Source organism: Corapipo altera, unplaced genomic scaffold (assembly GCF_003945725.1).
Source record: "Corapipo altera isolate COAL_440 unplaced genomic scaffold, ASM394572v1 2c, whole genome shotgun sequence".
In the NCBI taxonomy this organism is placed as follows: Eukaryota; Metazoa; Chordata; class Aves; order Passeriformes; family Pipridae; genus Corapipo; species Corapipo altera.
Window position 1 is genome coordinate 6,273,373 of NW_020884923.1, and position 23,268 is coordinate 6,296,640.

Consider the following 23,268-nt stretch of genomic DNA (forward strand, 5'->3'; position numbering starts at 1 on the left):
TCCTTTTCCTTTTCCTTTTCCTTTTCCTTTTCCTTTTCCTTTTCCTTCTTTTTTCAACAGTGAGAAACTATTTCCCAAGGATCCACAATGACAAGACCCAAGTGTGGATGTCTAACCCTGTCTGATTTGCCCAAGGTCAGGCACAGTTTCTGGTGCAGCTGGGAAGCCTAACCAGAACTCTATGTCCATAACTTTAAGACCTTTCTTCTTCTCTTTGACTTATGGGAGATTTAATTCTGATTCAGGAAAAACCTCTGTGAAAAATAGAACTCTGTTCATTAGGAGCTTTGCAGTGGCCAGGGACTATTTGGAATATACTGCACGGAAAACAGCCTCTGCATTTCATAAATGTGCTATGTAAAAAAAATAACAAGCCTAAGAAAAGCTCACTTAAAAAAACTAACCATCAGAGAACTGGGTTACAGTGAGAAGCAGAAAAAGAGCTGAGTAGTGGACAAGTTTTGTTGGCATAAACCCATGCAAAATACACTTCACACACAGGTTGATAGACTCACAGAAGTCAAAGCTCTAAAAAATTGGTTTACTGCATTGTCTTGCTTTCTACCACTGCTACTGTGGATGCAAGCTCTGTTTGCCAAGAGTCCAGAGAGTTTTTACTTCTGACATCAGGTCAGCACCCCTCGAGAGGCAGGGATACAGAGAATTATGCCATGCTCAAAGAAATAGCACAGTTTACTGAAGTTTTTTGTTTGTTTGTTTGTTTGTTTTTTTGTGAGACAAATGTTTCGTTTGACTGTAATCAGTTATTCTTAGCAAAACTGTATAATCCCCCATGTTTTTTTTTCCTGTGTCCTGGTACTGCTTTTTGTCCAAACACATACTACCATGCAATTCTGCTCCCTCTAAGCCCGATCTAAGATTGTTTATACTGGACTAATTTAAGGGATAGTGACAAAACAAAAGTAACTCAAAATGTATTCCTAAAACTTGAGGTGAACCCAAATTACCATTGCTTTCCAAAAGGCATTGAAAAAGCCTCCAATCTATGGGAAGCAAGCAGCAAGACTGCCAGCATTACAGATAATGTTGCAGTCTGGTTCTTTCTGACTTTAGCATCTCTATCTTACCAAAGTAATACCATCACCTGAAAAATTTGACAGATATTATTCGCGAAAACTGAAACATGATGTCTGTGCAAAGATAAGATTACTTGATTTGAAATGAGTGCTTATCTAATGTTCCCTCCTCGCTGGCATGCTTGCTTGCTACTGCACTTTCAAACAATGTACATAGGTAAATCTCTATACAGTCACAGGTCAGCATTCTGTGCAGAAAATAGGCTGGAGTGGGACCACCGGGAGACAAAATCTGCCCACAACAAGCTCCCTTGCAGCACTGTCAGCCCTGCTGGTGGTATTAGTGCATGGGACTCTCCAAGGGAAACTGCTCAATAAATGATTGAAACCAACCAGAAAACATGACTCTTGCCTTGACCAAGCTGAAAGAAGTGTAAGATTGGCATCAACAGTAATGAACATAAAGCGTGGTTTATGCCCCCACACTAGGGAGCTTTCGCAGAGCAGACCAGAGAAGGCCAGGCAGGGCAGGCAATGCAGTGGTGCTCTTGAGCCACAAACCAATCTGGTGCTGATTTGTTTCTTTGCATTGCTCAGTGGGCTGTGGATGGATTTACAACAGCCCTGCACTCACGGCAGCCCACTTGCTGTTGTTATGCTCTACAGCTGACATAGCATGTTCCTTCTCTGTTTCCTGTTCCACCAGCTGTTGGAAGTGTTTAATTCATACCTTTTATTTAAGCGTTTTCTTAGACCTTAGAGAAGACCACTGCTGGAGAGAAAATCCCAGTGTAGGTAGGCACTTCAACTTGATGTAAGGTGGCTGTTCTCATCTGACATCAGGTAACTCTGCCTCTCCCCTAGCACCCACCTTTCCCTGCTATTGTGCTTGGAGCGTTGAGGTGTCCTTGTACCAGAAGCTCCAGGAAACAGCGCTCCAGTTCATATGCACAGATGTGTCTGCACACGTGAGAGTTGGTGGGCCGTCTCCCAGTACATGCTGTGTAAACTAATGCATCATCTTATCTTACATTCTGAAGTCCTTTCCATTTGCAAATCTTAGTACTAGATATGTAATCACAACATAACATAAGCACCATCTTTATGAAAAAAATCACATAAATTCTAATATGCATGCACCCCTTTAAAAACAGAAAATAGCTTTTGACGACTGAGTCCCCCTCACATTTTCTGGTTGTTCATCAGTGATGCCAGTACTTTGTCAGAAATCCCAACAAATGCAAAGGTCTGACCTTTTCCCCCAGACAATTTCCTTTTCCTAATAGCAGGAAGACCCAACCAAGCAGTGAATTTCTGTGAGGATTACTGCACTTCTTGGGTGGCTGATATGACTTGGCCTCTGGCACCAAGCCATGCTACGTACTCCAGAAATGTACTGCATTTCATAGGTTATTGCTTGCATATTACTGCCGGGCAAGTGAACGCTCCATACACTGGAACAAATTCAAATGCCTTGAAAGGAGATATCTTCCTCAGCATTGTGCTGTGGCTGTAAATTACGCCCTGAGTGTTCATTTTCTTTTTAAATGTGTTCTCATCGTGTAATAATTAATGGTGTCAAGTTACTGGTGTGAAAAAAGCCTGACTTCACAACAAAGATGGATTAATGAAGTAACAGTCATGGCTGGAGTAGCAGCAATAAATTGTTAGAGACGAGCAACACACCTGAAGCAATACTTACCAAGTCCTTATATTATTTAGGTTTCAATGTTCCTCATAAATATTTGGCTTTTGTTAATATTTGTTTCTGTGTTAAAAATGGAAGGTGAGAGCTGTGTCAAGAAAAACTCTCTTGCTGATAGCATGGAGAAATGGGGTGCCTGTGCTTTCCAAGACATCCTTCTCTTCCCTGTGGATGACAGCTTTCATCTATAAGTCTCTGGGCTTCACTATTTGGGGTAGTGACATTCAAACCCCACAGACTCAGGAAGGTCTAGAAATCATACCACTGAGCTCATAGGCCCCAATCTCTCTGTTTTTAAAAGTCATATGAAATAAAAAGCCTTTGAAGGAGGCATAGCGGGGAGAAAGCAGAGTAAGCAATTTCCACAGATACACTTTTGATAAAATTTTTTATTCAATCCATTTTAATATTAAATATAACATATGAAATGCAAAAAGAAGAGGGACAGAGCCCTGAAGATACATTGGGAGGGATGAAAATCTCATTTAGAACATTGGGAAACTTATTTGATGTCAAAGCGCACTGAATCAGGCTTCTGGAAACCATATCTAAGGTCAAGGCAAAGGGAAAAAGTATGTTCTCTGCAATTATAAGTTGTCTGACATGAGATTCTTAATTGCTGGCATAAACTGATATAAAAATTGACTGCTGATATCAATGGAATTAGATCAGTTTGTAACTGATGAAGACTCTGTATGCATTTCCCAATACTTATTATCAATTAAATTAGGTGTTGTAAATTGATAATAAGGTATTGTCAATTAGATTGATGATAGGAGCAAAAAGTCCTCTGAAAATTACAGGAATTCCTCCAAACATCAACTCAATTCAAATTATACAGCAAAACTAATAAATCTTAAACTTTTTGGTACAGCAAAACAGGTCTTAGGGAAAAGACACTAACATCATCAAGAAGCTTCACAATGAAATAAAAATAATTTGATTTTCTTTCTCCTTGAATCTTTTGTTTTCCAGACTAGAGATTATTTTCACTGTATTCTCACCATAGCCTCACACTCTTCCTTTATCTCCATCAAGGTTTTCATCAGGCTGTGATCCGTGCCGTGGGTCACCTTCATAATATTATAGGCCTTGAGGAAAGAACAGAAAGGGACAATGTTAGTCGTTGTGCAGACCATGCAAAGGGGTTGGACCCTGCAGCAGGGTGGTCATGTGAGTACTGGGCCTCAAGTGGTTGGCAACTTGGGGCTTGAATGCACAGCATAGTCAAAATAGGAGTGAAGCATCCCAAAGTGTATGATGATTTGTCCCTGACAAAGGAGGAGGCACTGACACATTATTCTTAGGTGTTAAAACCCACAAATACATTGTATAGATGAATGTTTGGAATAACAGAGGAAGATACTTTTGCACTAAGGCATGAAGGCCACTTAAAGATTGGTCAAGTGTAGCACCCAAGGTTTCAATACACTATTTAAAAGATGACAGTGATGTTCATGATGTTAGTAGCCACAAAGTCCTGTAAACAGAAATGGAGTAATGCTTAACCAGTGGAATAAAGTGCTTTAACTCTATCAGGAGGAACTATACATAGCATCAAACAAATCAGTACGTTAATAGTTTCAGTGTAAAAAGGCATGCAGGGTAATGGGTCTTTGCTGCTATTCCCAGAGATTAGTTTCTCTGTGTGTTTGTCATCTTCTATTACTGGGCCAATTTACACTTGCTCATATTGCCTGTAGTTTTGCTGATTCCCTGCCACAGATATGACTGAAATGCTCTTTGCCCAGCTCATGTTGAGATCATCACTTTTCATATGACATTTCTGCTTCTTCCTTCTATTAAATTCCTCCTGCAAAGAGGGAAATACCAGATGGAAATTGATTCAGCACTTCTGAAGATAGAACAAGGGAGCTAGGAGTGTACTGGCAAGAGAAAAGACCCCACAGATTTTTTGTCATCCCAAACTGAAAAATTGCCAAAAACTGAATGCCGCCTGTGTTTCAAAGGGTTCCTTGTCCAGTCAGCTGATGAAATTCAGCTAAATCACCTTTGCATTGCAGATGGAATATCTTTTTGGAAACAAAGTTAAGGAAGGGGCTTCATTTAAACTGGAAAGATAAAAATAAAAATAAATATATTCTTTGGTGGGAGAAATGAAAGCCTACTTCTAAATTCTAGAGACTGGCAAGCATATGGAAATTCTAGTACAGTTTATTTTTGCTTCAAATTAGCCAATTCTTAAAATTCTTAAAAGAAGAGGGAGGCAGCAAAAGATTGAAAGAACAAGTTGAAATAGCAGTCAAAACAAATCAGAGTAAGTAAGGAGCTCTAAAAAGAGTCAAATATATACTGAGCTACCAGAGTGTCGTACTACTAAATGATAAAGAACTCAGTTAAGCAGAACAATGAAACACTTTCATCACTATCAGAAACACATAAGAAATGTGAATGAAACCAGAAATCCTCATTTTTTCCGTACTTTTATGTTAATTGAAATTCAAAGCCGGTCCTGTTTTCCCAAAATGTTTGCAAGTAAGTTATAATTATACTTCCTGGTAAAAAAAAAAAATGAAAAAAGTTGTACAAGAGCTTTTTTTTTTTTAATAAATAATTGAAAAAGTAGTCTGAAAAGCAAGAAAAAGAGTCAGTCCTTCCAGGGATGGAGAAAGACGAATACTTGCATGATATAGGAAATTCTCTCTGGTGCAGAGCAGAATTGCTTCAAAAGGGATCCCGTGTGTGTTGTAGTACAGTAACATGGAGCTGTGGCCAGGATAACTAGGAAGGGGCAGGATAACGATTGATCAAAGTAGCCAGGGAAATTGGCCATGGATCCTGACACACTTGGTGCACAGTGCTTGCATGCCCTGTCCCAGAAAGGTGATGGATTTTTTGTGAATGCTGTATGCAAAGAGCTGTGCACCTGGACATATCTGAGTGACAAGGCAGCTGACCTTGATCTTCAGTCCCCCTACAGGACAGAGGTCAGGCTCATAGTGATGGACTTGGACCTTGACACCCTGATGCCCAGCCAGAGATGTCCATAGGGATATGCCTCTATTAAAAGGCGAAAATCCTTAATATCAACCCTAATTTTCAGGTAATGCTACCCTTTCAGGAATTGCCTCCAGCCTTTCTGTTTATTTTCTTTCTTCAGTATGGCAGAAAAAACCACTCAGTCTTTATTCTTTTGTTTCCTTGGAGAAAATCATTCTCATGCAATGTACTGTCTCACACACTGCAGTACAAGTCAGAACCAGCTGCTTCAAAGTTAGAACAGCAATGATTTGTGTAGTCCCTAAATTCAGCTGGTATTAGACTATGTAGTTGTTTTTGCAGAGGTTAGTGCAAAACCGGGAATAATTTCAGCTCCAATGCAAGGAGTTGTTTTACTGGATAGAAGCAGGAATGTGTGGGCTCTTTGACCACTCCCCTGCCCTCACAGCTAGCCAGTAGAGTCAAGGCTGATCAGATTCATGTGGTCTGTGTGGTCTTCCTCTCAGCTAAAAGAGCAAATCTAATTATGAAAAACTACAGCAATTGCAAGATGGCAACACAGGCCACAGTGTCATCAGGCACATACTGTCTCCCTGAAGAATATAAAACTCATTAGATTAGAGGTATGGCTGTTGCTCCATGAATGCAAATGAGATGCAGTGCAGGCATTTGTGCCTGATTTGCATGGGGATGGGACAGGATGCCCATTGCCATAGCTGTGGAGAACCGTGAGCAGATGCAGGATGGCACAGCTCTGTCACAAGGAAAGCAGAAAGCAAATGGCCACATGCCAGAATGGCAGGAAGTGTAGCCTAGTGTTTCACAGAGGGTATCTGAGGTTTTCCAATTTGACTGAAGGGGAAAAGTTGTTAAAACAGGCATAGGAATACCAAAAACTATCACAGTTATTATCCATAACAGCTTGTAAACAATTCAGCCTTTGAAGTAAACACCTAGAGAAAGGGTATTTCTTCAGTGTTGCTGTGAAATCTGGGAAGGATTTTACCCCAGTTCCTGAGCTTTTTGCCTCCACAACAGGGATTACCATAAGAAAGGAAATGATATTGTGCCTATTGCAGGCATTCACGAGAAAAGACAGCCATGCCCATCAGCTCATGGTGGGAGAAAAGTACTCCTGAGACCATGCCAGCCAAGTGCAGGGTCTGCAGGGGAAACTGGATGGTCAGTGTCCTACACATGTGTAACCTCCTGCCTGCCGCCATCCCCACCTGGCATCGCTCAGCAGATGGGCACCACAGCCCTGCGCAGGAAGGCAGCCACCACCACCACAGCCCAGAGGATGGAGCAGCAGCCAAGACATCGTGCTGCAGCACCCATTGTCTTGCTTTGATCAATGAAGTCATCTTCTTGAATCCGAGCCTTCCCCTCTGCATCCTGCCTGTCACTCCTAGCCAAGTCCAGTTCAATCCAGGCTATGGGCAACCCAACAAGTTTGCTTATAGTGCTGTGAAGGTAACAAATGACACCAAACAAATAGTTATGATAATAAGTGCACCTTAGGGCAAATCTGTACACTTGTTAGGGGCTCCCATGAGCTCCAGAAATGCAGCTGCATTCTGAGCTCCTGCGGGAGTGCTGCTTCCGCATCAAGAAGATTTTATCTTCACAAGACAGCTTGTGGCAACTTTTGTTATTGGAGCTTTACAGTCATATCAGGATCTTTAAATTACGTTTTTCAGGCTGGGCTCCAACTCTGGTCACTTCCTGATAAAAGTTTTCCTGATCTATAATTCCATTTGTCCTCTCACCATTTTTCATGGCTAGGCTTCGCGAACGAAGATTTGGGAAGGGCTCTACCCACGTTTGTTGCAACCTTCCACCATTATATCTTTCATATATGTATGTATACAAATTTAAAAACAATATGTTGGTTGTACAATAAACCAAGGGCTACCTTCAGATTTTATTCTAGTGGAGTATTACCTCTCTGCAACACTTCTATTTCCAAACTCTGGCAAATTAGATTTAGATTCTGTAGAGCCTAATATACAGTTAGGGGTGGGTTTATTTCTAATGGGCAACATAATGCTCTCCACATTATTTAAGCCTTCTTTGGGGATGCAGGGTAGAGAGCTAAACTCGAAGGGAACTAAGAGCAAGGTGATTATGACAGTGATTAATTTTTGGTTGGCACAGAGAGCAGCAGTAAGGGCTGGGCTGGAGAGCTGTGTGTTAAGATCCACTGGTCTTAAACTGTGCATCTGCTGCAGAGAGGTTGTCAATCCCCAGCAGCTCTGAGGCTGTGCCTGATTAAACAGGATTTATATGAGGCGAATTCCACTCAGATCGACTCAATTCCTCTGCACCTTCCACATCCTTCTCCTTAATGCTGCACTGAAATTAGTCAGACGAGGGTTCCAACAGGGTGCTGCTATTCAGTGTCAGAGTGTATTAAGAAGAGTAATGAAGCAGAGAAGGTAATCGAGTTTCTGCTCTGAGCATGTGGCATGCTCTGTTGACACATCTAATCACAAAGGGCCAAACTGTGTTCTCATCTAACTCTAGGACATTATCTAAGTTATATTAGGAATCACATCCTTTACTCACAACAAACTGGGAATTATATCTTCCTCTAATTTGTTCCAGTGTAGACAGCAAGGAAGTGAATCAGCTGCAGAGCTCATCCAAAGAAGTGTTCTGTTCTATGTTTACAAGTTACATGGAGAAACACGAAGACAAGAAGCTTTTCCTCCTCTCAGCTGTGCTCCCAGAGAGTGGCATTTCAGTCTCTCCTTGTCTCACACATGTGGGTGAAAAGGGGGAGGCTGAATAGGGAATAGGTGAAACCACAACAGGATTCATCACCTCAGTTGCAAAGCACTTACTGTGTCCTTGTGGACCACTAATGGCTTGGAGACCACAGAGGTGCACTGAGGTATGGCACAGAATGGCAAGCAGGACCTTAATCTCCCTTTGCAGAGAAAGAGGAGATCGCAGCTTGAAAAAAGATTTCTTTGTTAGGCATTGCTCAGTATTCAAAGCATCACACAGCAATCTGGCTGGCAATGGGCAACTTTTTAACTAAAAAATTATGAACATAAAAACATTCTTCCCTAAAAACATATTAATTCCCATCACAATGTCCACCTTCACTGAAAAGCAGCTTTCAGATGTCTGGGAATTTACTCCATTTTAATGTAATGCAGTATCATATCAGAAATGCAATTAGAAAAATGTTGATATATTATGGCAGTATGAATGCAAACAGAAGCTACTCTGACTGGGGTCTCATTCCACCACTAAAAAGGAAAGTCAGAATGTTTGGAAACTAAATATTATGGCGGAAAGAGCAAAGCAGATTACTTGGCATATGACAGATATATGACATACTTCTGAATAATGCATGGAAAATAGAACTGGTTACTCTTCCATCTGCTTTATAATGATCAGAATTGGCCACAATTTAAGTAAAATATATAAAGTGAAGATTTAAGTTATACCAAGACTTAACAAGAGTGGCATCATAATAAATATTAATTTATGACTTCAACATGTGAAAATTATCAGTTATTCAGCTTGCATCATTAATCAAATGTTAAAACCAAAGAGAGATGGGGGTTGAAAAAAAAGTAAGTACAAAATACTAAGTTACCTAGAGAGTCATGATTGATATTAACTTTATAGGGGATCCGGGTAGGAGTAAAAAAGCACCTCTCCCCCACTCCCCGTGCAGACACCCATCCCCTTTTTTCCAAGCTGTTGCTCTCTTTGCCACAAGACTAGCTCTTCATATAGTATAGACATTAATCACAGGGAACATAGAGCCAGATTTTGCACTTCTTTCTGACACTGGTGCCAGTCCTGGGGCCCGCTCCTGCCCAGCAGGTACAGGCAAGTATCTGGGCCAGGCAGCTTTCTGCAGCACCTGGCAAAGGCAGTGAGGAGCTGTGTCAGGCATTGGAGGTGGGCTGAGAGAGCTGAGATGGTGAATCAAATGGAGCACGTACTGTCTTCAGGCCAAATGGACCACAAGACAATCAATAATACAAGAGAAGAAGCGTAAGACCTCTTTGAGGGAAACAGGAGGCAGCACATCTTACAGAAGTGGAAAAGCACCCTAGCAGTGATTGAAAGCTTGAGATGGGAAGCAAGTAAGAGTCTACATCCTGAGGACATGTTGCACATGGAAGGGGATTATTCAATATATTTAAGACGATACTAACATCAGTATAACAGCAGGACAAAAAGAAGCCTGAGGTACATGGAAATTAATATAAAAGTCAGCTCAAGTCCAAGAGGGATGGCTAAAAGCTGAAATGTAACTAACAAAGCACCAGCTGCAAAACTAGATCAAAGGTGATGAATGATATAAGAAATAGGAAGGATCAAGAAGCATGCCTGTTGATTTGAGTGTGGCTCACAATAAAATACATGCTCTAAAGATAAAGTTCTCCAACCTGAAATCACAGACCCTGATTGTGAATAAGGAGGAAGAAACTGCAGCTCTGCACTTGATCTTGTACTTTCAGTTCTCCCAGATTCACTTTGCCATGGAAAGAAGGAACATATGAGGCAGTGAGATAATTTTATTTCTCCAGATCTAATAGTAATTTTTCATCCAGGCACTTTTGAGCTATCAAACTGTAATTAGCAGTGACTGATACTGGAGGATATCAACACCTGAAACGCTGAGCAGCAGTGACCCACCATCACACTCAGCTCCAGCCCGGGGAAACATCACTGATGAAAGCAGCAGTGAGGAGTATCTAAAGGCATGAGGTAGAGCCAGAGCAGAAGGGTGGGTCACATGGCATTTTCAGGGGAAGCAAGGGAGGAGAGCAGAGAAAAAACAATTCACAATACTGACCTGTTTCAAGGTCTCCAGTGCCTGAGGAAACATGTCTTGACTGTACTGCAGTTTGCCCACTCGCAACAGCTGGACAGCCCTCAGAGGATGGAAACCAGGATAGTATAGTCTATAGAGAAAAAAAAAGGAAAATATGTCACTGTCAGCTTTCACCTTCACAGTCACTGCCTCTGCTAAGAACTATTAGGGTGGGACTGTAAAGTCATCGTAAATGTTAATAAGGTACAAAGAGAAAATTAGCTGCAATACTGCGAAGCATGAAACACTGAAGGGAATTAGAAAATTATTACTCTCCATCCCAGAGGAATGCCTTTAACATTATCCTGTTAGAAAGTGACGGGAGTAGGATTATTGAATTCGCTACTGTTGGATAATACAATAGCATTTACTGTACTTAGTGTTGCAAACAGAGGTTCTTCACAATCTCGGGTCTCTAGAGAGGCATAATTTTAAGAGGAAGCTTCATCTGGGAACCCAGTCCTGAATCCTCCAAGATGAAGGAGTGGTACTACAGGGACACCACTGTTTCTGAGGCTTTGCTTGCTGCTCTCTGTTGCAGAAAGTACTGGTTCTGCACATTCAAGGAAATGTCTCAGACTTGACTTGTACATGTAGACAAGGTATCTGCTAGTGTGAGAATACACTCCCATTCTTACTTGATTAATTTCAGAGAAGCAGAAGTTCTGCTAAAAAAACCCCAAACCAAAACAGAACAATGCTCTTTTTTTTTCTAGGCAGTAGAAAAAAAAAAGGAGATGGAGAGCAATATCATCATTAATTCCTCTCAAGATGTTCTTGAAATGTCCATGCTTTCATGCTGGCTGCTCCACATTTTCAAATTCCACTGGTCTTTGGCCCATCACACCTGGATCTCACCCCAGCCCTGTGTCCTGGATGTGGAGAGCATGGCATCTTGGGCCAGCAGCTTGAGGATTGCAGAAAGCCCTGGATGTAACTTGCCTGGAACTGGTCATCAGGAAACATGAGATGAAGGGACACATTTGGAAGTTAAGTCACCTGCAAAAGACTTTACATCTTTTTTGACTAACTATCACAGAATTTTTAGGGTTGTAAAAGATCTCTGGAGATCATCCAGTCCAAGCCCTCTGCCAAGGCAGGCTCATCTAGAGCAGGTTACACAGGAATGCGTGCAGGTGGGTTTTGTATGTCTCCAAAGAGGAAGAGACTCCATAAGCTCCCTGGGCAGCCTGCTCCAGTACTCTGCCACCCTCAATGTAAGGAAGTTCTTCCTAATGTAAGGAAGTTCTTCATCATGTTGAGGTGGAACTTCTTGTGTTTTATTTTATGGCCATTGCTCCTTGTCCTGTTGCTGGGCACCATCTAAAAGAGTCTGGCACCATCCTCTTGGCACCTGCCTTTGAGATATAAATTTATAAGTGTTGATGAGATCAGGCTTCTCTTCTCTAGACTAAACAGGAGCAGCTCCCACAGTCTCTCCTCAAGAGAGAGATGCTCCAGACCCCTAATCATCTCTGTGGCCCTCCATTGGACCCTCTACAGTAGATCCTTGTCTTTCTTGGACTGAGAACTGGATACAGTACTCCGGATGTGGCCTCATTAGGGCCGAGTAGAGGGGCAGGATCACCTCCCTCAACCCTCTGGTCACACTCCTCCAGATGCACCCCAGGATACCATTGGCTCTCCTGGCTGCAAGGGCACACTGCTGGCTCATGGTCAACCTGTCATACACGAGGACTCCAAGGTTCTTCTCCATAGAGCTGCTCTCCAGTGGTTCAGCCCCCATCCTGTACTGGTACTTGAGGTTATTCCTACTCCCCGCAGCTGCAGGACCCTGCACTTGCCTTGTTGAACCTCATCAGGTTTCTCTTTGCCCAGCTCTCCAGCCTATCACGGTCCTGCTGAATGGCAGCACAGCCTGCAGGTGTATCAGTGACTACCCCGAGTTTCATATCATCAGCAAACTGGCTGAGGGTGCATTCCATCCTTCATCCATGTTGCTGATAAACAAGCTGAATAAGACTGGACCCAGTATTGATCCCTGGGGAACACCACTGACTACAGACTATGCAAATGAAAGAATAAAAGCCTTAAGCATGACTCACCAAAGACAAACATCCTACTTGATCAAAGAGCATTTTATTTCCTCAAGTACACCAGCAGTGTGCTTGAGGAGTATCTAAAATATACAAAGTGTGTCACAATTTCAGGAGGAATAGTCAATAAGCTTTCCGAAATATACTTTATGAAGAATATTTTTTGGTGTGTTTACACCAAACCAATGATCATCAGAGTTCAGGGTAACTGCTAATGAATGATATCACTGCAGTCAGAAAGACACTTAAATTTGCATGAATATGATTAAATACACGCTAAAACATTAAATGATGGAAATTTGTACAATGTACAGGAATCTTCTGATAAGTCTGCATGCAAATTAATAAGTTATCTTATTTTACACTTATGAAAATGCAAACACAATTAAATACTGTTTAAATGGCAGCATATCTGGCTGTCCTTATAAATCTCAAATTAAGATGTTCAAACATAATGAAAAACATTTTCACACCCAAAACCCCCCTATTCCACTGATCCCACGCAGTTTCAGTGAAGACATCGAGAAATACATGGGAAGCATGCATACATGGGAAGCATGCCTGGCAGGATCTCAGCAGCAACAGCTTTTGATCTGCCAAAGCCTCTCTTGAAACAGCAGAAGCCAATGACAATAATCCATCCTGAATTGCCATAAGCACCTCCTGCTCAGACCCCTTGTGGGTTGCAGTTCAAAAAGGCTGGAGAGCCAGCAGACAAGAAAGAAGAAAAATGATAGCACTTATCTCAGCCCAAAATGACCACTCAGGAACTTCAAGGGTCTGGTCAAACAAACACTAGAAAATTATCAGTAGGTTTATTTTTAGATTTTGTTTCTGGTTATCATATCAACATTGTGCTATCTGCTACTAGTGAAACAGGGAGAAAATGCAACTAAGAGATTTTGGTGTGAATTAGTGAAGAGTAATAGAAATTCTAGCACTTACATGGCACAAGTGGAAGTAATGAGCATATGCACGACTTTGTAAAAATTGAAAAGAAAATGTCTCTGTGATTGCACCCTTCTACCCTCACCTGTGTCTACTGTAAAGGAAGGAGTAAAAAAGGTCATTTCCTCTCCTGTGGGCCACCAAAATGTCAGGTTGCCTGGGGAAGGATCATGGCCATAGGAGAAGGTGCCAGGGAGACAAAGACATCTGCATGAGAGGATAGCCCATTTTGCAGGCCCCATTAGACTGTCCCTGCTATATCCTGATAGCCACTGTTCCTTCATGGTCCCTTTACATCTCTTTCATTCCACACCTTTCATCCTACCAACCATATTTTTAATCTCCCTTTCCTCACCCTTCTGAATAACCAGTCCTATCATAATACCAATACAAACAAGGAATGTGGGTCCTGCCTCGCCTGCAACCAAATGTGGGATGGCAGCTCATGTAGGAAAATACAGGCTGTGTTTTAGTTCAGCAACCCAGTGCCTGCTAAACTTCAGATAGATACATTAGAATTCAGAATATGCTCCTCCAGCAGACATGTTTCTTTCTATAGATCATTCACCTGCAGTCAATAAAGATCTAGGATTGTGGTATGTGCAATACCAGAGAAAACAGGCAGCAATTTAGCAATGTTAGGTACTCGGCCCAAACTACCAGCCATAAACTAGGGCAAGTGAAAACTTAAGATGAGGGCAGAGAAGGAGTAAAATGTGTGACATGAAGAGCCCTGTGTTCATAAATATTTACAAAGTTATTTTACTGAGCTGATTTATGTTCTGATCTTATGCATGTACATAGTTACATTTTGCAAGCCTTAAAATTGACATTTGAAACAACTGTTTATTATCATATTCTGGAATAAATTTATTAAACTATTGGAGCACCTTTTATGGAAGCACATCCATTGAGTTTACTAGAGAAATCCAGGCAGCTTGCAGCTCTTCTGGGAGATGTGCAAGTAGGAAAAATGCTGCTGGCTTCCAGACATCTCCAGGATTCAATATTATTCATAATACACCGGCAAGACAGAAAGAACTAAGAAATAGTGTCAGGTACTTGTGAGCCAACTTGTTATCCTCATGCATTGCTCTGAACAAAACAAAGTGGATAGATTAAGAATAAGGAAGACATTTACCAGCCAAGGAACTGTAACTAAAGACTGTCAACAAGAGGCTAAGATAACTATAGAGAAATACATGCTGTAAAACATGTTACAGCTTGGGAAGAGTAGGATTTCAATCTGAAAAGGGTTTTATGAGATTTACCAAGGCCTGAGGGACAGAAAGGGGAAGAATAGTAACATCCTGAAAGCTGAATTAAAGATAGTTCTTCGGAGTGATGTTTCCTGGCCCTTGGCACTGGTCAATGCCCAGTAGATCACTTGCAAAGAGAGATTAAACAAAATACAACAACTAACAAATAAAGCTGCACTGCAAACAAGAGAACTGGAGAAGGCTGAGACAGATCTGTACATTTTGTATCATATCCTCTGCTTATATAACACAGCACAGCTTTGTTCCCATCTATACCCAACAGCATCCATGCTGGCCTGTTCCTCCAGCCTGCTCTTCTGCCCATCAACTGGTCCCCTCAGTTTGGTATCATCTGCAAACCCCACAGAAGTGCCTTCTGTTGCCTCCTCCAGGTCACTGATACAGTTGTTACACAGGACGAGCCCCAGGACAGACCCCTGGGGTACTCCACTCTTACTGGCATCCAAAGAGCATACAATCCAAGAACCATGTCCTCTCACTCCAGCCATCCAACCACTCTCACCTCTCTAGCTCCCTGCTCACCTGGACTGTAGTATCCTAACTTGCATGGTAACTCCCCGCTCTTCTCAACCTCGCAAAGATTATAATGAACAAGCTGGCCAGCTCTCTCAATGCCTTTTCTAGAGGTAACTATCAGGTCTGATGGATCTGTAGGGGTCACATGCTATCAGGCAATCCCTGGCTTAAACCTTATTCTGGGATCTGCCTGGAAGACTTCATAGGTGAACTGTGATGCAAGGAAGGCACTGTCTAGCTTACTATTCAAAACTGCAAATGCAAGCCATTTCCCAGTCTTCAGGTAGCTTGCATCAGTGTTTCACTGTTCCAGGTATCAGCAGTTCCTGCATTTCATTCACAAAATATGAGGGTACCAATTTTCACTTGGCAAAGAAATGGACTGTACTTTGTAAAACAGTAGCTGCTTCTAATACCCCATGAAAACAATTGCTCCTATTTGTAATTCAGCCTCAAGGTTTGCCTTGATTAACCCCCAGGGCAGTCACTGATAATATATTTTATAAAGAAAAATACATTTTTCTTCATTCCATGTATTATCTCTGAATCTCTCCAAGCAATCCCTTGTGTTCTTAAGTAAAGGACAGTTTATAAAACACAACCCTTGATGAAATTTAGCCAGTTCCTTCTATTTCTTAATACTGCAGTTCCATTAACTCCACTCAACTTATCTCTGATTACAGAGTAAAAAATCAGAGCTTTTGTGTTCTCTCATAAATTAAAGCCTAGTATTAAAAAAATAAGACTCTGCAAAATCACTGCCATTTCTGATGACTCGTATTTTAAAATAAATAGGCGCCTACCATTCCTTGTAAACCAGTTTGTGGGGCTAACATTTACACTGTTGCAATTAGAAGCAGGCGGGATTTATAAAACCTGAAATAAGGGTTTGAAATGGGAATGTTACAAGGTTTTTTAATATGCTGACATGTAAAAAGTGATGCTATACATAACTCTAAATTGGTTTGCAGTACCTTTTAGTGCAAGTAAATATGACAGCATAAAAGACATAGAGCAGTTTTAGCAGCCGCAGCAACAGAGAAGGGATTAAGAGGCTCCTGGGCTTCAGCAAAGGTGGTGAGCAGAATGCAAAGAGGACAGCATCAGCCTCACAACAGAAATGTACACCACAAATACAGCACCCAATAAGTTCAATCTTTTCTTCTTTCTCTGACTTGTTCTTGATTTCTGAACTGCTCAGTGTTTGAGTACATTCATTAAAGCTGTTCACTGAACTGCAGCCTAGGAATTGGTTTTATGCTGTCTAGTTATTTGCTTTTTAATTAGTCAGTGATGTGAGACTGGTCATCTAATTCACATATTACTTCTACTCCTTGGCTGGGATGATCAATGGGCTCTGAATATGGGAATTACGAGAAATATTTTTATGACAAATTTAAGGCCAAATAATTATTTGCTCTAAAATGAAACATTTGGTACCTATCAACATTTCCAGGGATGAACCAGTTATTTTATGAATAGTCAAAGAAATCACATGTCTCAGGAACATAAGACAGGTAAACTAACTGTACTCATTTAGTACAGTTTACATATCTAATGCCAAAGGTGCTGTAGATGTTCAGTCTGATCTCCTAAACAGAATTTCACCTAGCAATTCATGCTCCAAACCCAGAAATTTGAGGCCAAAGTAGTGCTTAAGAATAAATGTTCTATTTATAGAAAAAAAAATCTTAAGTAGTTTTACACGTAATTTGCTCAATATTTTTTTTAATGAGCCCAAGTCCTGTGCAAGGGTTTTGCCTGGAAAGAACAAGGCTACAGGGTTATTTTTTGAGAAACTGGGAATGTATCACTGATACTAGACTGACTGTTTTGCATGCTATGTATTAGAAGTGTGGTTGGAACTTTTAATTTTTAAGGGCAATACACCTATATAAACCTGTGTAACATCTTTAGGGGTCCCTGTGAAAGCTTTCCTAAAAAATACTGGCCTGGCTTTCACACTACTTTTGTATTTTTTTCTTGGGATAATAATGATGTTAACCTGTTATTCTTTCTGGCTTCTCTTTCTTTCTCCCTCTCTTTCTTCTCTCTTCTTAACAACTTACTATTTATCACAGATGACCAGGTAAGTTTAAATCAGTTCAGTACTTCACAACTTCCCTTATACCTTCTGCAGCAGCCATACCATTTTTGGAGTAGAAGACTTAATCCTTTGACTATGGCAGACCTGATATACTCCAGCTGCCCTGAAATGTTTATTGTCCATTTTATATCCCCATCACAGTGTCTCATGAAGATGATCAAAGCATCAGTGAACAGTTTAATGCTGGCATTCACTCTTTCCTATTTTTTCCCAGATTTGACTTCTCTCACTTGGATTTTGGGATCAGCTCCTCTGCACTAGCAGGGAGGTTTTTCTGGAGCTAACTGCTAGTGCACATCCCTAAAGCATTATAAGAAAGCTTTGCCAGAAATGAGAAAATGTTATTAGTAGAAATTTTATGCTGCAAAGTCTCTTACAAACTAAAGCAGAAGTTACTTTCTGCAATTACTACACAAAACTATTAATTACCCTCAAGAGACTTCTTCTGGTTTAACTAAATAAAGTAGAAAGTTGGCATCATTTTCTGAGCCAGCTGGGGCAATATCAGTAGAGATGTGCAGACCAAACACCTCTGATCTGAATTCATTTGGAAATCTCCACACTCTTATAAATATATCCTGACTGTACATTTTCGCAGTCTACCTAACATATGCTGTCTCTCTCTGAATTGTTTTGTATTGGCAAAATTCTTGGTTATACCCACTACTGAGATTTTCACCAATGACCACAGCTCATGTATGAGCTTCACCATGCTAAGCAGTAAAGTGTACGGCAAGACAGCCTTTGTTCTGCACAGATAAGATATGGAGGCCAAGGCAAATGAAATGGTTTGTCCAGTGTTACAAGGTTAAACCTCTAGGAAAGCCAAAAGTTAAACCTAGATCTCATTGTAACTTTAGGATGGCTGTTGGTTCATTCAGAGTCTGGTTCTTGTGTCTATGCTGTTTTGCCTACATTTCTGGCTCTAACAATCCAAACGAAAGTAAATGCAGTTTTATAGGCTTAACAGGCTTGCTGTAATTTGCAAACAAAATATTGAAACAGTAACCTTATTTCAGAATTTTTGGTGCCAGACTGCCACCTTATTGTTCTGTTTCTTTTTTTTTTCTATTCTGCTGTCACTCAAGAAATGTCCTGTTATTTCAGTGAAATAACTGCCTTTGGAAACAGTTCAGGATTTAGATCTGTGAAATAATGGCTCAAAATATTTTTCATCACATCTGCATCTCATACTGTTCTGTTACTATTTGTTTCAGTAATTTAACTGATGTGATCAAATAAGCAATCATACTTCTTAATTGAAGTATGAATTCCAAACAAATGTTAGCTATCCACTGCAGAAATTATTTCTCTCTGGTTCCTGATCATTCTGCCATATTCCTTATGATGATAATTTATGTCACATTAAAGTGGATATTGTTCCAGCTGTTGGCTCTGCCAAGATTTGAATGAAATGAAATCAAAAAAGTATATAAGTATAAAACTCTTCATCTGTCTAACTCACCCACTTAAAATGTTAACTCTGTCTGTTTTAACTGTCCACTGCAATGTTCTCTCCTCTTGTGTTATTATGAGATGTTAAGGAAAGAAAGGGTGCTCAGTTTGGAATGGAAGTAGGAAAAGATTTTTTGTATTGTCTCTGCGTCCTGGCTGAGCTTCAAAACATCTTATAGCTCTTAGGGTTTTTTTGTTATGAGTTCACCACCTTTACAGATAAAGATGGCAGTACGGACTGTACCTGCAGATAAGGACATACCCTCTCAGTCCTCCAGAAGAGTAACAGATTAAGATCAACAGTTTAATTCAAAGGATTTATAAAAAGATTTTAAAAGCCATACAGAGTACATTGGAAAAATGCCAGAAATCTCAAGAGGTACAGGAAAGACAGCAAAGAAACAATGGGAAAGCTAATTAAAGAAAACGTGCATGGGAAGAGAAGCAAAAAAAATGAAGGAAAGTGTACACCAGAGACACTAATTTGTGACAAAGATCTTGGTGTCACCTTCTCATCCAGACCTACAGGTTCTCATGATCTCAATTCTTCAGCCACAGAACTAGAGTGACAGGACAATGAAAATCACTGCTGGATCCCTATGCAAGTCACATATAACTTTCCTCTAATTGATTCCCTCTGCTATGATATGAGCATTCCAATATCAAAGCCACACATATTTAATTACTACTAGTCTCAGCAAACCTTGGAGAAGCTGTGTGTGTGTGTGTGCTTGCACAAACTGCAGAAGGAAGGATGCAACTGGCAGTACTGACATCTTTAGTGCAAAACGTCTTCTCCCCACTCACCAGTACCTGAGATCACCTCAGAAGTCTGTTCTAATACAAAAGACTGCTAACATGCAAGTTGGACCCCTGATTTAAGCAACAGTATCAAACTTCCTTGTTTCCTTTCCTATTGCATCTCCAGATAATTATAGTGAGAAACTGTCAGGTGCAGCGCAATGACTCTCTCTTTTTAGAGAGATGATTACAAATACCAGTTTCAGACAGGACAGATGAAATCAGAGAGGCATAGTCATTTTTCTCACGACAGCTGTGGGACAGGGAAGAATCAAAACAGTATGGTCTTTAACTGGCATTCTGTCACTTTTGACTCCCGCAGACCAGAGAGTTATTGTTTGGTTTGGTTTTATGTTTGTTTTTATTCATTTTGTTTTGTGTTGTGTTTGTTGTTTGTTTTTTTTTTTGGTACACACAGGTCAGTGTTTTAATAGGCATTTATATACACACTGATGGGTTCTGAAGTACCATGCACCTTTGGGAAATGGATTTTGGCTTTAGAATGAGTATTTCTTTAAGAACATTAGCTCGGTGAACATCACAGTCGGAAAAGCAAAACAAATATTAGGATATTTTTAGGAAAAGAGAGAAGTGCTGTAAAAATACATACCAATCCTAGATCTTGGGTATTGTATGGAATTTGGATCCTGTCTACTCAAAAGAGTCCAGTAGAAAAGTACAGACAAGGGTGATGAGGACAGTTAGAGGCAGTGCAATGAAAGAGTAGATAAAGAGTCCAGGGTAAGTCTGCAAAAGAAATTTTTGTGGAAGGACTTGACGGATGTACAAATCACAGTCAGTGTGGAAAAGGCAAATGTCTCTCGTAACACCCAGAAGACCAAACCAACAACTGACAGATTCAGAACAAATACAGTGTTCTGTCTCACTCAGACACTGTTTGAATTATCAGCCCAGTACCTTGAGGTACAGTTGATTTCTGATCAAAAAACACATAAATAAGCAAGTCGTGTTCATATTTTCTTCCTCCATGACTACATCACTTGGCATGTTATACTCCTCCTATGATCATAAAATGTTCCCTGTCTGCTATTTCCAGAAGATAAGCTTCTAGTTTAGGACAGATGGAACTGTGGAAGGACTCAGGAATATCTCTCTTTTTTGGTATCTCCTCAAACCTGCCTCTTGCTTACCCAGTTTCTTATCCATCTTATAATTTTTGTGCACATGACCTACGAGAATGACAGTGACTTTGTAATGTTCCATTACATTCTTCATTGGAGCTTAGCTCTGTGTTATTTTCCTGCATTTAGATTATACTGTCGTATAAAAAATACAGTCTTGCACATTCCATTTCTAGCAAATGTACGCTGGTTTTTTACAGCACTTTCCATTCTTTTCACTTTTTTCTCTCTTCATAATTTGCCCTAAATCTTTGAGGTGATAGCCCTCTAGATCCCCCTTCTAAGATACTATGGGTCTTTTTCTTCAATTGTTTACTGCCACCTCTGATGTGAGGATGTTCTTCGAGCATCATTTTTGCTTTAGAAATCTACCATGTCCATAGCTAATAGTGAAGTTATTTGAATGCAGAAAGGAATTTACTCTGCATCCAACTAACATGATGGTCCTTTTTTCTTTGTGTAATCTTGTGCCTTTGTGGTTCCCTGAGTAACAGTTCCCTGCTTCCTGTTTGCACTTACAATCACAGTGACATTTTGTTCCCAATAGAATTTCAAGTTAATACCAATATGGGGTTACTTTAAAAAGCAAGACCAGGGATCTCTCCTTTGCCCCACAGTCTTCACATTAGCAAGAGGTTGTTTCACTGTCATTCCAACAGCAGATATCTGATAAAGCTCAACATTTACAGGCTTCTGATTTAGATGAGTAGCTGTTAAACCTAGTGATATAAATCTCACTGTCCTCCTAATGTCTCGATGGCTCATCAACTCATTTTTGACCACACAGTGACCTTACAGGCTCATCTCTCTAACAACTTTTTATTTTTTTTGCTCTCCCACCGTGTTGTCACCTTTTAAGATTTGTCATGCCTGTGCTTGACCAGCTGCCATTTCAATTTGTCTTTCTTTTGGGATACTTACTGTCAAAAATAATAGCAACAATAACAGCTGAATTAGCATTTACAAAATTTAGTGACATTTTTGTGCATAACTTGTTACCAGCATGTCTGAACAGGAACTCCATTGACTGATGTCAGATATCTCATTTAGACAACTAGCCTTACTAATTCTCATGTCTCAGCTTTTCCACCGGTAAGATGAGAATACTGGTCTATTTATTCAGTGGAGCTGCTGTGATGGCTAAATTCAATTGTGTTTGTGAAGAGCTTTGAGAGTTTAATAGGAAGATTCTGTAGAAGTTCAAAATATTACCAGTAGTTCTGAAAAGAACACCAAATTGTTGGGAAGCTACACAGTTAAAACATGACAGCTAAACAAAACCATCAGGATGAACTGGAGAACATGTAACTTCCATCCAGTTGCTCAGCTGGATAGAAAATTTCTCTCATGACCCAAAAGGCATGTAAATTGCTCCAGAGCTTCCTAGGAAATAAAACAATCTGGAAGAAAGGGGAGGGGGAAAATAGCTTTCTTTACAGAAAAAAAAGAGACCAGCTATGAACTTTATGAATAGCAATCATGAGCAATATTCTCTCCCAGGTTCTAAAGTGCTGCCTGAAATGCTAGCTGAATATGAAGGAGAGATTTTTTCAGGTAATACTACAATGCCTCTTCACAGCATGGAAAACAGCGTGTAATACCTCAAATGACCAAGGTATGCGCGAATTCTCTGTTTGTAATTAAAAGTAGCATGTTCACTGAGCAAGCATTTTTCAAGGAAAGCCAGGTTTGCTGTACACCTTGATTAATGGCTACATTGTACCTTCATAGAACACACAGGAGGTAAAAATTTTTTAAGAGAAGATCTCAATCCACCATTTTGTAATTATACGTTATTGTTCTGAAAGATTCTGAGGCTTTTCAAAATTATATCTAGCTACAGATATGTGGCCCAGCCACTCAGAAATTGTTTAGAGATATTTGAGATAGGGGTATGAAAGATACTTTCCAATAGGCACTTTGCATCAAATTTCCTTAGTATGAGGTTTTGGACTGCATTTCTAGATTAGGTCATTAGAGGTCCATGTCTTGACATGATGAGGATGTATTTCTGTAGGCAAAATAAGGGATGAACGATTCATTTAAGCTAAAGTTCATTGCATTCAGGGACCTAATGAATAAATGTCCTGCATAAGAACAGATACAAAGAGTTCCCAGACTGAAAATATAGGGTACAATACAGAGGAACCCAATTCCCAAATAATTAGCTGTTTTTATTTCCACTTAGTGGCTACTACATAAAAATACATGATGGGTCTGTTGGAAGGATGTTTTCTTCAGTCATGAAAACTTCAGCCTTCATGAGAACCATGGAAGGGTGGTCACCTCTCGAGGCCAGACCACAAGTGAAGTGGCTGAACATGACACTGAATATGAATTTGAGCCCACTAGAAAAAGAAAAAAGAAAAAAAGAAAAAATAAAAGAGAAAAAAGAAAAAATAAAAGAGAAAAA

General features: G+C 40.3%; 1 protein-coding gene across 2 annotated transcripts in view; it reads right to left on the reverse strand.

Moving 5' to 3' along the window:
* Window positions 1-3,116: 3,116 nt before the first annotated feature.
* The window catches only part of SMYD3 (SET and MYND domain containing 3), a 383,658-nt gene continuing 363,506 nt past the window's right edge, over window positions 3,117-23,268 (reverse strand). For both annotated transcript variants that reach the window (XM_027657423.1, XM_027657424.1), the window contains exons 11-12: window positions 10,532-10,640; window positions 3,117-3,833 (exon numbers count right to left, since the gene is read on the reverse strand). In XM_027657423.1, coding sequence (XP_027513224.1) covers window positions 3,732-3,833; window positions 10,532-10,640 — 211 coding nt within the window. In that variant the 3' untranslated portion in view covers window positions 3,117-3,731. The remainder of the gene's footprint in view (window positions 3,834-10,531; window positions 10,641-23,268) is intronic.